The sequence below is a fragment of the Condylostylus longicornis genome, unplaced genomic scaffold (genome assembly GCF_029603195.1).
Source record: "Condylostylus longicornis isolate FDR11 unplaced genomic scaffold, ASM2960319v2 ptg000001l, whole genome shotgun sequence".
NCBI classification, from domain to species: Eukaryota; Metazoa; Arthropoda; class Insecta; order Diptera; family Dolichopodidae; genus Condylostylus; species Condylostylus longicornis.
This window is the reverse complement of record NW_026577970.1, coordinates 3,008,300-3,024,346: the sequence shown is the minus strand read 5'-3', so window position 1 is coordinate 3,024,346 and position 16,047 is coordinate 3,008,300. Positions and strand designations below refer to the sequence as shown.

The following is a 16,047-nucleotide window of genomic DNA, read 5'->3' as shown; positions in this document are numbered from 1 at the left end:
TATTATATAATTTGCATAATATTAACAATAAAATTTCATATAATACTTTCATTCTATTTTATTAGTTCTCAAAAATTAATATTTTTTTACAAAATGTTATGTTTGTTCTTCTATTGTTTTTCCTTTAAATTTTAATTTTATTTTTGTTTTTAATAATAATATTCGTCTGTACTTATACATATAATATGTACAACATACACATACATAGACATTTTATTATTTACAAGAAAAATATATTTTTTGTTCTGTCAAATTGTTGTATTTTGACAAAGATTGATGCATGTTTTTTTTAGTTTTTATTCTTTGTTTTGTTAAATTTTTAGTTTTGAAATTTATTTTATACTTTATTCAAATTAATTATACATACATATATGTACATACGTTATACATGTTAATTAATTAATTTTACATTACAAAGGAAGTATTTTAATAATCCAAAAAACAGAAGACTAAATATTGGTTATGTTTATTGGAAATCTAGTTTTCACATTGGAATCAAAAATTATACTAACAAATATTAATAAATTATATAGAATTTTGTGCAGATTATTAAACTATCTTTTTTACCATTAAGTCTGTCTCTTTACGGTTTATATAAATTTTCGCAAGAAAAGCTCAAGTGTGAATGATCAATTTATGGCTCTCGAATTTGTCATTCCCACTCACACCAAGGCAAAATAAACGACCAATTTACGGCTTTCATTTTGAAATATTTTTCTAAATGAAATTCTTCTTTCTGATATTTTATAAAATTGACGTTTGTCTACTTCTTGTCGTGGTTTTCTTCATTTTTAAATTTTTGCCAATTTTTTTTTAATATTATCTTTCTTAAATTTCAAATTATTTTCTTAAAACGTTTACAGTAAAATATAACAGATTCGTGATACGGATACGTCAAATTCTAAAAACATTAACAAAACTCATATTATTTAACCCATTTTTTGAAATTTCTCATCTTTCAAATAAGTTTGTTAAAAATTTAAAAAATATTATTTACATAGGAACAGTGTCTAACAAATGTTATTTTTTCAATTGCCTCTAATGGGTTAATAGCATTTACTATTTTTTTTAAAAATGGGGCACATTTTTACAATGTATGTTCCAACTGTAATTTAATTTCTTGCATGTTACAATAATTGTTCAAGCTGTAAACATTCATAATTGAAAATACTGTTTTAAAAGTAATTATTTAAATTAATTCAAATTTATGCAAGTACGTATTGGTCTTTTATATATAATATTTACTAGAAAATTATTCAATCTTTTACTTTATAGCATAACTAAGTATACAATATACAAAAGACAATTAATATGAACAAAGACTAAATCACTTAGATTTTCATGTTCTTTTTAAAAAATCTGTTTACAATTATGTAGTCTTAATATCAAGGAAAGAAAATCTAACTTTACTGCTATATTAGAAAAAAATCTTGAATGACATTAACATTTTCTTAAACTGATATGAGAGAATTACACAACTAAAATATGAAAATTACAGACTAATCTATCATGTTAAACTAGTGTTTTTGTTATGAATCACTAAAATTAAAATTCTAACATTATATTTATCATAATTTTATTTTATAAAATTCATTACATTATTTATATATCATCATTAATTTCATTTAAAAATTAAATAAATTTATAAAAAGCATTATTTTTAATTTAAAAACATTAAATTATTTCTTTTTTCAATTTTTCTTATTTATGTATACATGAAGACTTCGATCGTTCGGTGTTAAACCAATTTTAGATTATTCAGTTGAAGAAGATCTTTCACAAGAAGAGGCTGAGAAGCGTGAAGTTGAGTAAGTTTATATAGTTATTATTATATAAGTAATAAAAAAAAGCTTATAATATGTAATTAAACAAAGTTATAAAAACATAAAATTTTATATTTCAGAGCTTCAGTATCAAGCGCACCAGCACAAGGAGCTGCACCAGCAGCTGAAGAAGCTCCTGTTTCTTTACCACAATATCATGTTGATAAATCGTTTGCTGATCGTCGTTATAAAGTTCAAAGCGCTAGAACATACTTTTACTTAAATGAAGCAACTTGTGAACGGAATATGGAAATTTTTATTAAATGTTTAGAAGCTGTCGCCGGTAAGATTTTTTTACAATAATTTTTTAAGTATCTATATATGAATGAAAGTAGTTATAATTAAAAACAAACAAACATTTGGAAGTTAAATAGAAAATTTCATTGAAGTTAATTGCCTATTTCTTAAAAACTGGCCCACATTTAGAACAGGAGAAAATGATAAAATTAAAATATAAGACTATGCTTTATTAAACATTATAAAAAATCTATAGGTAGAAGTATATGTACACACAATCTTATAACTTATGAACTTTAAGTATGCTCATTAGCGAGTTTTTAATTTTTTTTTAAACATTTTGACTGTTTTCCATTTCAATGTTAATAAAATCAAAGTAAGGATTAATAACAAAAATATCTTCCGAATGCTGTTGATATCCAATATGTATTTCGAAATTCTTTACATTTCAATTTCTTGAAAGCTACTTTATTTCGAACGCTCTCTTCTTTTTAATTAAGTTAAGAAGACTATGCATTCTATAGCTTTTGGTATGCATTCTAGTATAAAAAGCCAATTAAAACATAATATTTTAAAAAGCTTTCACCAAATTATTTAGATAAAGCAACTATAAATAGCTCAAATTTTAATTCAAGTGTTTTTAAAATACTTACGCATTAAAAGGATAACCATACAACAATAAAAAATTTTTAAAGAAAATAAATTTGTGAATTTCACTTTTAACATTTCGTTTTTATTTTAAAACAAAAAAAAATAATTATGTATAAAATATTGACGCAAGAAAATTGTATAAGAATTTAAATTTTAATTATTAATTATGATGTGTGTATTAAGATTATAAATAAATGAGTTAAGTGTATATACTAAGTACACATTACAAGTATTTAAAAGATTTTGTCAAACATCAATAAAATTTAGTATTGTGACTTATGAGTGTGAAGATTTCATAATTTTCTGTTTCTACAATCCTCTGTCCTTGAAATTTATTTTTACTTTTACTTTATTTAACTGAGGACATTTTATTATATTTAGTAGAGCACAAAAAAAAAACAAATTATCAAACAATTCATAAGCGAACAATTAACTAACAATAACTTTTTCAATGATTTAGCACAAATTTTTTATATAGCGTACATACAGTACTTTCTACTTATATGAAACTTTCACTTATATGAAATTTAAAATATTTTTACAATAAATTAATTCTTGATATTATTTTCAGGCTTATTGTTTCAGAATGGTGAAACCATTCTTACTTCTAAGTACTGTAAACGCAGATTACTTAAAATTTTCTTTGACTCTTCTATTCGAAAAGAGTATAAAAAAATATCAGAATATCGAATCAATATTTAAAATTAAATATGTATATTAAAGTATATACTAAATTATAGAACAGTTTGTTTTCAGTACAGTTTCCACCAAATATAGTCATATAAAAAATACAGTCATATTCATACATTTTCTCATTGAAAATTAACACTACTTTTTTGGAATGGAGCTAAGAGTTTAATTTAACTTTTATTTGCTATCAAGCATAAAATCTCTGGGTTTTATATTTTGGCTCTCAAACTCCTAATAGTAATTAGGTTAATAATAGCTAGTTTTTTATTCAAGATTTCGAAATGAAGTATATTACACTTTAAAAACTATAACTATACACAAAAACACATTTTAGCTAATAAAACTCGATCATAATCTGAACACTATACAGCATAGTTTGCTATAATTTTTGAAACTTTATAAAGAACATTGAAATTCGAAATGACATTTTAAAAATTAAATTAGCTAGTTAACAAAAATATTTAAGGGAACTAGAAATTATCTGATTATTTAATTAATACTCAAAACCATGAATACAAATTACTTGAATAAAAATTTGTATTTTAAAACCCATAAGTGTGAACATGTGTGAGTAAAATTGGAAATTAATGAAAGACAAGGCATAAGAATTTTTAGCAATTAAAAACCTAATTAAAATTAATGATAGCTATTTCGCGTTATGCAAATTTAAACAAAATATTCAGCACATGTCTGCAAACAAGTCCCTCAATCCCGGAATAATGCAAACAGAAATTTTTTCAAAAAATTAATTTTAAAACTGATTATGAATTCTAAATTTGTATTTTAGGATTTTGTAAAATATTTTTAATCTTTAAAGTAAAAACTTTTTAATTTACTTCTGCAACGATCGCGTAATTTATCGTTAGTCAATATTATGTTAGAATAGAAAGTGCAAATCAACCAAAAATCTTTAGATTATTAAACTTTCAGAAAAGAATTATTTAGAAAGCTATATTTTTTGTACAATTCTTATAATATTTTTTAAAAAATTTAAATTATTTTTAGTATCGAAGGTCAATTTCCGTGTCTATTTGGTTTGTTCTATTTAAAAAAAAAAAATATTTAAAAAAATCCAAGGTTTTTTTTTTTTTTTTGAAAAGTAATGCTAAAATTTTATACAAGAAAAACAAACAATAATTCAAATTGAAAACGAAATTCCGATGACGTCTTCTTTTTTTATTTATCTCACCATAAGAGAAATTTTATTTTATTCTGACTAATTTCCTCTATTATAACATAGACGCATTAAAATTATTTTAAAAATAAAAATTTTTTCTAAAAATTTCACTATTAAAATCTTTAGCATGGTGTGACTGTTAAGAAAAAAACGTGACTATCGCAGTTTTTTGTTTTGTAAATATTTTTTTTTCCACTTAGATGCTTAAATTGCTCTTTTCTTGGCAAGCTTTTGTGAAAAATTCTAAACATTTTTATTTAAAAAAAAAAGCACCTATTGAACACAATCTGTGATTTTATTTTAATCTATACATATAAAACTTAAAGTTGTATTAGTTATTAGTTGGGTGGGTGTGTTTTCTGATATACATACATACGTATAAAAAATGAACAAAAAAGTTTCAAATAATAAAAATTAAAAACAAAAAGCGAAATTTATCATACAGCGAAACCAATATATTATGTCAATCACTTTATTTTGTCCAGTTACATAAAAAATTACTTTCATGTTTCGAAAAATTGCTTATGTTTGCAAATAATTATTCAAATTATTCCTGTAAATCCATTTGTCGCTTCTCTAAGATCACTTTTTTAAAAAGTTTCTTAAGAACAAGGAGGCTTTAACCTAATAGTCGAATTCAAAATTCAATGAGTGAGTTAAGAAAAATTATTATATTTTTTGATGTCATGGCATTTTCGATGGCAGTTTTCTTCATATAGTCTAGAGAAATTTGGAAAAGTTTGCAATTTCGGGAATATAAAGAGCCGGAATTTCAATTTTTACAAATTTCGAGAGACACTAACAGCTGGAAAAATTTATTTTCTAATCAAATAAATTCTTTATTACTATCAAAAAGTTACTAAAATTTCAGACTCCTATAACTTATCGTCTAGAAGAAAAACGATGTTAAAAATTTGAAAAAATAAAACGATTTTCGATAACCGTAACAGTATTTTTCAACATTTGCAGAAATTAAAAAATGTTGATTGTTGCGTTACAACAAATAATCAAAAAATTTTATTTTTAGAACTTATATGGGGATAGATAAAAATTTTCTTATACGAAAGTACATAGGTTTCTAGTAGAAGTCTAGAATGTCAGCGTTTTATCCCAAAAAAGTGTAAAGATTTTAAAAACAGGCACACAAAACAACGGATAAACAGACAGAATGAAACTAATGAGCACTTTTTTTTAAATAAGCAAATTTTTTTTTTGAAAAATGCTAAAAATTACAGTTATGTATACGACACTTCATAAGTAACAAAATTTGAGGCAGTTATTTCTATAAAATACCAGGCATCCTAGTGGAAGATATAAGAAAACAAACATACAAGAAGATACAAAATACTCTGACTAAAGAATTTATTAGTTCAGTTGAGGGTTCGAAATATGTGGTGGGTTTTAAAGCAACTTTACCCCAATTTATTAGAGCATACAATTTTTTTCCATTAGTCGTTCGATTAATTATACAAAAAAAAATGTTTATTTCAAATCTGTGCAATTGCACGAGCTTTACTGTACTCTAGAAAATAATGCCAGATTTCATTGTGAAAATAAAACGTTTTTATTAATTTTTGGCATGATTTTCCATGCTTTCTATTATGATGAAACATTTTCCAAATATAAATAAAGTTGAAATGGCAAAAAATTAGGATGCGATTATCATTAATCAGTCATTTAACTTATTCAATTAAAAAAAAATATTGACGTCCTGAACACAAGATTTGATGACACCATTTGATAATTAACATGTTCCATAGAAAATAAAAGAAAACGTCAAACATTTCAAAAATTTTTTTGTAGAAAAAAAAATTTTAAAACACGGCGAAAATAATCTAAAAACAATTTTTTTTTTTACTTTTGAAATAACTTTGAACTTTAGAATAAAATTTGTGCTTTTTTTTGGTCTCAAACTTTACTTCTTAGATTTGTTAACAATTTTTTTTATTTATATTCACAAACACATGCATACGCATATGTATGTATATGTATGTATTTCTTACATATTTAAGAAAACCATGAAGTAAATTATAAAGTGTCCGTAAAAGAAAGATTTCCGAAGAGAGGAGTAACCGCTATGAAAATATTTTACAATTCAACAACTAAATTTCCACGTCTTCATATGACTTTGTTTTTGTTTTATATTTTGTGTAAATGGGAGAAAAAAGGTTAAGGAAATTCATTGGACTTTGAAATGTTCCAAAGTTTTTTTCAAATCTAGGCATAAATATGCATACATACGTACTTATGTTGAGTTGAATTTTAAGAATGGAAAATTTTTTAGAAAAAATTTTGACAAAATTTAGCGAAACTGATCAAAGTCCAGAGTCTAAAAATGTATGAAATATTCTAACCATTTATTTTATTTTTTAAATTTTGGGCATATTATATCATAAAAAATCTTTATTTGTAAAAGTCGTAAAATTAAAAAAAAAGAAATTTATTTCTTATAATTTAAAAGAACTTTGCGAAAATAAAAAAGAAAATCATTTTTTTTATTTTTTACATTTTTATAGGCAAAAAAAAATAATTTTTACTTTCAATGACGTTCGATGAGCCAAAATCTCTCGGTAATTATCCAAATATAATTATGAAAAAAAACGAATTTTTGGCAGAGAATCGCTTTTTGGAATTCTCACACCAATAAAACGAAAAATTAATAATATTTTATGCTAAAATCTTAATTTAAATAAAAAAATCTGAAATTTAGTATAACAAGTAATTTTTTCTATATATGTTTATATTTTTAATTTATTCTGAGTTTCCAAAATCTAAATAACTAGAAGATATTAAACAAAATAAAAAATTAATCGCGTACTTAACAATTTAAAGACCAAGCCGAAATTAATCTTTTACAGTATAGAAGAATTTTTTTTTTTTTATTCTTACTTCGCTCCTGAGAGGATCATAGGGCTGGTACACGATATTGTAGATAACAATGAACATCAGTTTCTTACGTCATTGAGTTAACTAGGTAGGTGACGACCCTACCGTAGTATAGAAGAATAATAATATTTAAAACTGTTAGGATATAAAAAGATAGATTTATAAAAAATTGCATAAAGCAATTTTTAGTAGAATAATAAAATTTTTAAGTTAACACTGTCTTCATTTTCGAATTCTACGCAGCAAAGTTATTGAAATATAAAAAAATCTGATGTGGTCAGCACATAACCGACCGCATTGTGTATTGTCTAGTTAAATGAAAGTGTTACAGAATATTATAAAAGTGTCTGTTAAATACTGCTTTCCAATTTTTAGGACATTAGTAAGCTTATAGTTAACATACTTAGAAAAATGTAAATTTGCCTCTTAGTAGAGTTTGGGTAACAACCAGAACTCAATTATCAAATTTCAAGATATTCCATCAATTCGTTCCGTAGATATGGTGAAAAATGTAAAATCGGCCCGCAAATCAGTTCTCGAGCCCTGATCTTTCCAAAAAAGTTATATGTTCATTGCTATAATATGAGGAATTCATATATTAAATTTCAATGAAATCGGTTGATTATTTCTCTTTATATACACAAAAGTGTATGTTTGGCCCGTAGTAAACGTCTAGTTGCCGATGCCTGATCTTTCCAAAAAATTTACATGTTCATTGTTTTAATACGGGGAATTCATATATTAAATTTCAATGAAATCGGTTGATTAATTCTCTTTATATACACAAAAGTGTATGTTTGGCCCGTAGTAAACGTCTAGTTGCCGATGCTTGATCTTTCCAAAAAATTTACATGTTCATTGTTTTAATACGGGGAATTCATATATTAAATTTCAATGAAATCGGTTGATTATTTCTCTTTATATACACAAAAATGTATATTTGGCCCGTAGTAAACGTCCAGTTGCTGACGCCTGATTTCTTCCAAAAGTTAGGAGGTTTCATCGCCGGTAGAGCAAAACTTATATATGAAATTTCAAGTAAATCGGTTGAATATGTTCTTCAATATGCTCAAAAATGTAAAACAGGCCCGCTAAAAAGTGCAGTTCCATAAGTTGATCGATCCGTGCCATGGTGGAAATAAACTTACATATAAAATTTCATCAAAATCGGTTCAGCCGAACTTGAGATACACGCGTGCATACACAGACCTACAGACCGACAGACCGACAGGTTGCTAAAAATAGTTTATTTACACTTCCCTACTATGGAGAAGTACGTTCCCACCGAAAACTCGATATGCAAAATTTGTTGCCATCACATAACCTACCTATTGTTTACACAATACGGTCGGTAAAAACTACTGATTAAAGTAAATCCTGTAATCTATTTCCATAGTCAGAATTTGCAAATTTCGGAAATTTTCAGGTAAATAAAGCAAAATCAGCTGCCTATAAATTACTAGAGGGAAATGGAAGGGCTAATTACTTGTCTATTCTACAAAATATGCAAAATATTTTCATTTCAATAATGGTATATACAAGTTTAAACCCGTGCATATTAAAATAAATAATTTTTAATTTCTATCAAATTTTATTAGAGAATAAGGTATGTTTTTATTTATATGTATGTATTGTGTACATATTTTAGTATGTACATATGTATGTATTTGGGGAGGGATTGAATTAGATAACATTACATATTAAGAAACTGTAATCGCAATACAGAATTTATCTAGAAAAAAAATAATTATATACAAATACATTATTTAAATTAGAATCTTAGTGCTAATGAATAACAAGTAAAAACGTTTCAGTCGGTATAAACCGATTGAATTATACCCTGCACCTTTCGTTATTGTGTAGCAATTACTTGAACCTCTAAAATAATTCTATAGAAACTTCACATACATGTCTGAATTATAATTGGACATCCGACTGCCAAGTTTCATGAATCTGACCTTATAATTTTTCCAAATATTTAAAATTAGCTTTTGGAGTTGTATGGTAAGTACCTGAACCTGCCAAGCAATTCCACCAAAACTTCACAAATATATCTGATCTATAATCGGACACACAACTGCCAAGTTTCATGAATCTGACTTTATTATTTTTCCAAATATTAAGAATAAGCTTTTAGACTTGTATGGGATCTACTCGAACCTGTTAAGCAATTCCACCAAAACTTCAGAAATATATGTGACCTATAATTGGACACATGACTGCCAAGTTTCATGAATCTGACTTTATTATTTTTCCGAATATAAAAAATTTGGTGTTGGAGTTGTATCGCAGCCACCCGAACCGGTGCAGCTATCCCATTATAATTTTTAGAGCATGTGTAGAATATAATTGGACAAATGTATACAAAATTTTATATTTATAGCTTTATTAGTTTTTGAAATATTTAAAATAAACTCTTTGAGTTGTATGGCAGCTACCCGAACCCGTTGTCCGAATTAGTCCAATAACAATAGGGCTCGTCCTTGGCACAAAAGAAAAAACTTGTGAAAGTTTGGTGTCAATTGCATTATTCGTTTTTGAGTTATCGTGCGATCGGACGGACGGACGGACGGACGGACGGACGGACGGACGGACGGACGGACAGACGGACATGTCTAAATCGACTCAGAATTTTACGCTGAGCAAGAATATATATATATGTCCATACCGCAGATGACTCCTTCAAGTAGTTACAAACTCCATACCAAAGTTAATATACCCTTCACGAAGTGCAGGGTATAAAAAATCATAATTTTTCTGAGCGACCTTTCGATTAAAAAAAAATTAGTAAATCAGTAAGAATTGGTGACATTTTTATTTTCAAACTAATTTAAAAATTTTTCATCACAAAATTAGCAGTAAAATGGTAAAAATAAAATTAATTTTGAAATTATTTTATTTTTTTTTTTTTTCAAATTAACACGCAAATGGCAATAGCAAATGGAATTTCTTATTTAACTTCTAAATAGGGATTTTTTTTTTGTTTTTCATTTGAAAACTAAATTAAATATTGTAAATGCATGATTTGCATGATTTAACCAACTTATATTGATTTTTTTGTTATTTAAATTTTATTTTTTTTTTACTTTTGGTTTTTAACTAATTTTATGGTATTTTTCTTTAATTCTATATATATATTTTGTAAGAATATGATTCTAGATCAGAAAAGAAAATTGAATCGAAGGGTAAAAATTTCAAAATGCATTTCAATTAAATTATTTATTCTTTACAATTATTTATTTGTGCTTTTATTTGGTTATTTTAATTATAATTCAGTAGGAAACACTTACATACACAATTTTATTTATTAGTCGATTCGACCGATCAAAAAAATTGCACTTCAATAAAGTTATTGAAAATATGCATGTATGTAAATGTATGTATAATATAGTTGATCTTCTTATAGTTATACATTTTTATATTTTTGTCCATAATACTTAAAGTAATTGATTAATATTTCAAAATTTGAAAGATATACAACAGATTTTTCAAAATTCAAACACTTAAACATATTTTTGGTTTATAACTTATAGAATGTAACAAAAAATTGTTTAAACTTCAGATGTTTTCAAAGTTTATCCAAAATTTCAAATATTTCCATAGCTTAGCGGCAAAAATCTAAAAAAATTTTACACACATTTTAAAAATTTTCTGAATAAAAGTGACAAATTTTTATTGAATTGCTTTTAGCACTTCCCAAAAAAAGTTTTGAAAATGGCTCTTATCAGTTTCACTCTGGCCATCCTTCCGTTCACTGACGATACTTTTACATCATTTAGTACAGAAAGTTAGAACTCTTTAAATAGTTTTCCTACACAAGAATGATTTCACATAAATGATTTTACATAATGAAATTTACATAAATATCCACAAAAAAATGAAGCCTACTACATATTAAGTAGGTCTTGCAGAGTTATATCAATATGTTGATACCAAATTTTAAAGTAGAATATAAATACATGTGTCATTTATTTGTTATGAACAACAAAGTATTGAATAACAACTATATTTTTATATACATACATACATGTATGTAAGTACATATCTACAAAATTTTAGTCATGGGTGTTTCTTATATTATCACACATTTACTTTAAAAATGTTAAACAAAAAAACTGGTATACATAGAATGCATATTAACATATAATATTATTTATGTATATACATATATGAATTACTCAATAGCTCATACAAAAAATACAAAATATAAGAGAATAAATAAAGGATAATGCCTTTTATTGATTTTATTAATTGTATATTTGTGTATTTTATACTATTAGTAGTTATGTGGAAAACTCGTTACTATGTATATGGTAATGATTACCAACACCATTTTGTCAAATAATTTGTTAAATGTAAGGCTACCTTTACCAATTAATTATAAATAACTATCATTAATTTTCAATTAAATTATTCAATTATTTAAAATGAATAATGTCATAACTATTTTTATACACACATGATAAATATATCATATATATAGTATATGTTCATACATATATTTACATAATCATGCAATTAAATTTAAATTATTTATTATTTCAAAGTTTTGTAATTTTAAGTAGAATTTCTGAATTTTACTTAATACTTTCACTCAATATTTTTAATGCATCGCAACATTGAAAACCTAAAAACAAACCTTAAAACAATTTTGGCTTTGAAATATATTTTTATCAAAAATATATTTAATTGGAACTGTTATACTCAAAAACGTTGCATCTGAAAAACATACTTCAAAGGATGAAAATTTTATCATCATATTTTAATAAACTAAACTTTTTAAAATATTTACACTTTCACTCACTCAGAAATCTAAACGATTTCAATTTGCAATTTCATTTTGAAAAGTTTTACAAAACAAACTGAAGTGCGTTAGTGAATAAATTGAGATTTCAAAAGCTCATTTACAAACTTTTGTTTAATTTTTTAATAAAAACAATTTTTTAATTTCCGTATTTTAAAGTTTGAAACTTTTTAATAACCATCTAAAGAGAGTGAAATTGTTCGAATTTTGCCTAAACACATTTATTAATATGCACTTTAAAAGTATAGTTTATGTGAAGAATAATGAAGATGTGCAAGTGAATCTGTTTACTAACACTGTGTATTGTGTAAAAGTACACTTGCTGTACTTCAGATGTCGCCTTTCCGTTTATTAATTAAATTATTCATCATACATTTTCTGTTTTAATTGGCTTTGTTAATTGTTGTTTAATGTTTATTAATGTTGAAGTTTCTATATATTTTTAAAATTAAAATAATAATTAAGATAATAATTTCTGTTTTTCTTTTTTTCTTTAAATAATTAGGTGCTACATTTGGAACTGGTATTACTGCTATTAAACTCACAGCCCTTGGTCGTCCTCAATTACTTGTAAGAATTTCGATCTTTAAATGTAAATTTAATAATTTAATTTTTTTTTTGTTTGTACTTTTTAGCTCCAAGTTTCTGAAGTTATCATGAATACTCGTAAATATATGGAAGATTTAGTTGGTGGACAAGGCAATGTCTTAACACATCATAAGACAATCAAAGATTTAGAAAAATATTATGCTAGTTTGGGTGATAATAAAAATGTTAAGGAGTTCCTTTCACGTGTTACATCTGATAAAGATGGGTTAGATTTACTTAAAATTAAAAACAAAACATATAACTAATTTTATTTTTAATTTTTATATTAAATATATATTTATATATATTTATTATAATTTATTTCTCTCATACAAAATATCATTTCAATATTATTTCATAAAAAAGGGCTTCTCCATATTATTTATTTTAATTTAAATATAAAAGTTTATTGGTTATATTTCAACTATTCTGTTACAATTTATTTTTTATTTTATTTCAAATAAAAAAAAAAAATATTTAAAATCAAATATAATTAATTTAGAAAAAGGTATACAAAATTTATAGGATCAAAACATCAAAGGATGGAACTATAATTAACAACGATAAAGATGCCATGTGCGTAAAATAAGTAAATAATTTGTGAAAAAAAGAATGAAAAGAAAATTTTATGTTGATGTGTTAGTTGATTTTGTATACATATAGCTTTGTAATTCTAGCATAGCATATCCAAATGAAAAAAAGTAGTAGTGTGGTAGTATGCTACAAAATGAAAATGAGGATAATATACTCATCATTTTGGTATACTCATCATTTTATCAATGATGATAATACTCATAAAATAAAAGATTCAATTATGACATAGTTCATTAAATTCATGTCAAACATAGTGTTGCCAGAACATACATATAAATTAAGAGAATTCAAAGCTTTTATAATTTTTTTTTTCGTTTTGGGTTATAAAATATTTCTTGAAGAAAACACAAACAAACCACTTCCACATTTGATATGTACACTTTGAATAAAGTAATTTTATAATGAAATTTACTTAACTTATAATATTTAGCCTATTTTTTGTTGAAAGATAAAAATTTTATGAGCGGCAATTTTTCCAGAAGTTCCTCTCCGGCAACACATTCGTTCATAATATTGTAAAATAGCTAATTTAAAATCCAATTTTTTTTTAAATATATCAACAAAATTCGCCTTAATAACTAGAAAACGTCATAGCCGTAAAGGAATAGTATAAATGTCACCTTGATTGAACGTTGAAGCTGTAAATATATTTTTTTTAAATTCAAAATTAATTTACGAGTAGCTATTGTAAGAAACGAAGGTTATAGACTAGAAAAGAATAATCAAGTTAAAATTTATGTACAAAGGACGCCTTCCTAAATGCGAATCTTATTTTATTTAGCAATTTAATTTTAACTGCTGAATATTTTTATTAGATTTGCATTTAGGTTTATGTCCATAGTTTTTAAATTCTTTTTACATTGAAGGAAAAATTTTGTAAACATTTTAAAGTCAAATAGAATATATAAATAATATATAGTTTAAATAGTTTAATATTATTTTTTAAAACTATAAATTTGTTTTCAATTATAAAAGTTATATTATTTGTTAATTTATTGAAATAAATAATGTACATATATAGAAACATGAATCAGAACCAGAAATTATATAAGCTAGATGCAAAGAAATCTGTAATCTGCTACATTCGGCAGTTAATATAGTTTGTTGAATAAGTCAATTCGTTCAGCATTAAGGTGAACGGCTTAAGTCTTCTTGAGACATATAAAAATTACATATTGATCTCTAAAGTAATTTGATTAGAACTGAAAAGTTTTTTAAATTTATGACAATATAAAATCCAAACATTTATTCAAACACATTTTACACGTGTTAAAATTCCAAGATAATATGTTTGTATTCAAGTTTTTATTAATTATTTTTTTAAACGATTAAATTACAATTGATTTTTATTTTAATTGGAAAATCTAAATTCAGGTTAATTACATAATATTCACACTTTTCTCATATAGTTTTTAAATTCATATTGTAATTTTAAAGCACTTCCTTTTTTTATGCTCAAAATTTTGAAATTTCATATTTAAAAAAGAATTAATAATGTACTTTACGAAATTCATTTCAAGTGAATTATCAACAATTCATCATCAACATTTGTTTTTCTTCTTAAAGAATCAAACTGAAATGCTAGAAAAAGTCTAAAAGCATTTCCAAAAAGTTTTGTATACCTTGACAAAATCCTTTGCACATTCAGAGTCATTTGTTTTTTTTTGAGAATTAAATACAGAGGTAGTCATTTTGAAAAAAAAAATGAGAATTGATCTACAAAAATTCACATATCTTGTAAATTAAATTGTAATAAGCAATTGATTTTTAAATTAATTTAGAACCAAAATGCCATTAATTTCAAAATTACTGCCCTTATTTTTCTTGTATATTTTTGTATAAAATGAAATATAATAGTGAGTTTCTCATATTTTAATGCTCGCTATATTTTGTACAAATTCAAAATTTTATAAGACGAATGAAATTTTTAATATTTTGTTGAAATTAGCATTATTCTTGCAGTAGCTATAACATTTTAAAGTCTTGAATTGTAAATATATATTTTATTTGATAAAAATTCATAAAAAGGTTTATAACATTGAAAACCTTTTATTTTATAAAAATATAAATTTATCATATGCAAAATATTGAAAATTTTATTCATAAATTAATCCTGTATATGCTTAGGAAAAGCATTTTTAATTTGTATATCTTTATAAATTTACAGTTACTATAACAAATTTCTATTTTCTTTATAACATTTACAGTATTTTACATTTGTTCCCATGGTCAGGAATTGTTGATGAAGATAGTCAATTAAGTGATACTTTCCGTGTACCAGATCCAAAAACAGGTCAAATGCGTCGCTTAACATCACGTATACCACCAAAGGAAGAAGAAATGTTCCGAAATATGATTCGACGCTTAAATACAATTGTGAAGGTATCAATATAATGCTTTTTACAAAAATATAGGTTTTATTTTTTAAAGAAAATTAAACTTTTTACTGCATTCAAAATATTTTAAGGCTTGGAAAATTAAATTTGAATTTTTCTATTCATTCTGTTTTAATTATCGAATTACTGAACTATGTATTAAATTTGCCTTTAAATATTCGAAATATTACAAAAAGATTTAATTTTTAGTATAAATAATTT

General features: G+C 24.4%; 1 protein-coding gene across 4 annotated transcripts in view; it reads left to right on the top strand.

Annotated features, from left to right (window-relative positions):
* The window catches only part of LOC129606889 (proline dehydrogenase 1, mitochondrial), a 53,891-nt gene that overhangs the window by 35,356 nt on the left and 2,488 nt on the right, over nt 1-16,047 (top strand). For 2 of the 4 annotated variants that reach the window (XM_055518696.1, XM_055517897.1), the window contains exons 4-9: nt 1,722-1,808; nt 1,904-2,106; nt 12,774-12,838; nt 12,904-13,082; nt 13,382-13,432; nt 15,658-15,832. In XM_055518696.1, the coding sequence (XP_055374671.1) occupies nt 1,722-1,808; nt 1,904-2,106; nt 12,774-12,838; nt 12,904-13,082; nt 13,382-13,432; nt 15,658-15,832 (760 nt within the window). The remainder of the gene's footprint in view (nt 1-1,721; nt 1,809-1,903; nt 2,107-12,773; nt 12,839-12,903; nt 13,083-13,381; nt 13,433-15,657; nt 15,833-16,047) is intronic. The other 2 variants (XM_055520282.1, XM_055519472.1) reach the window with 1 other exon arrangement.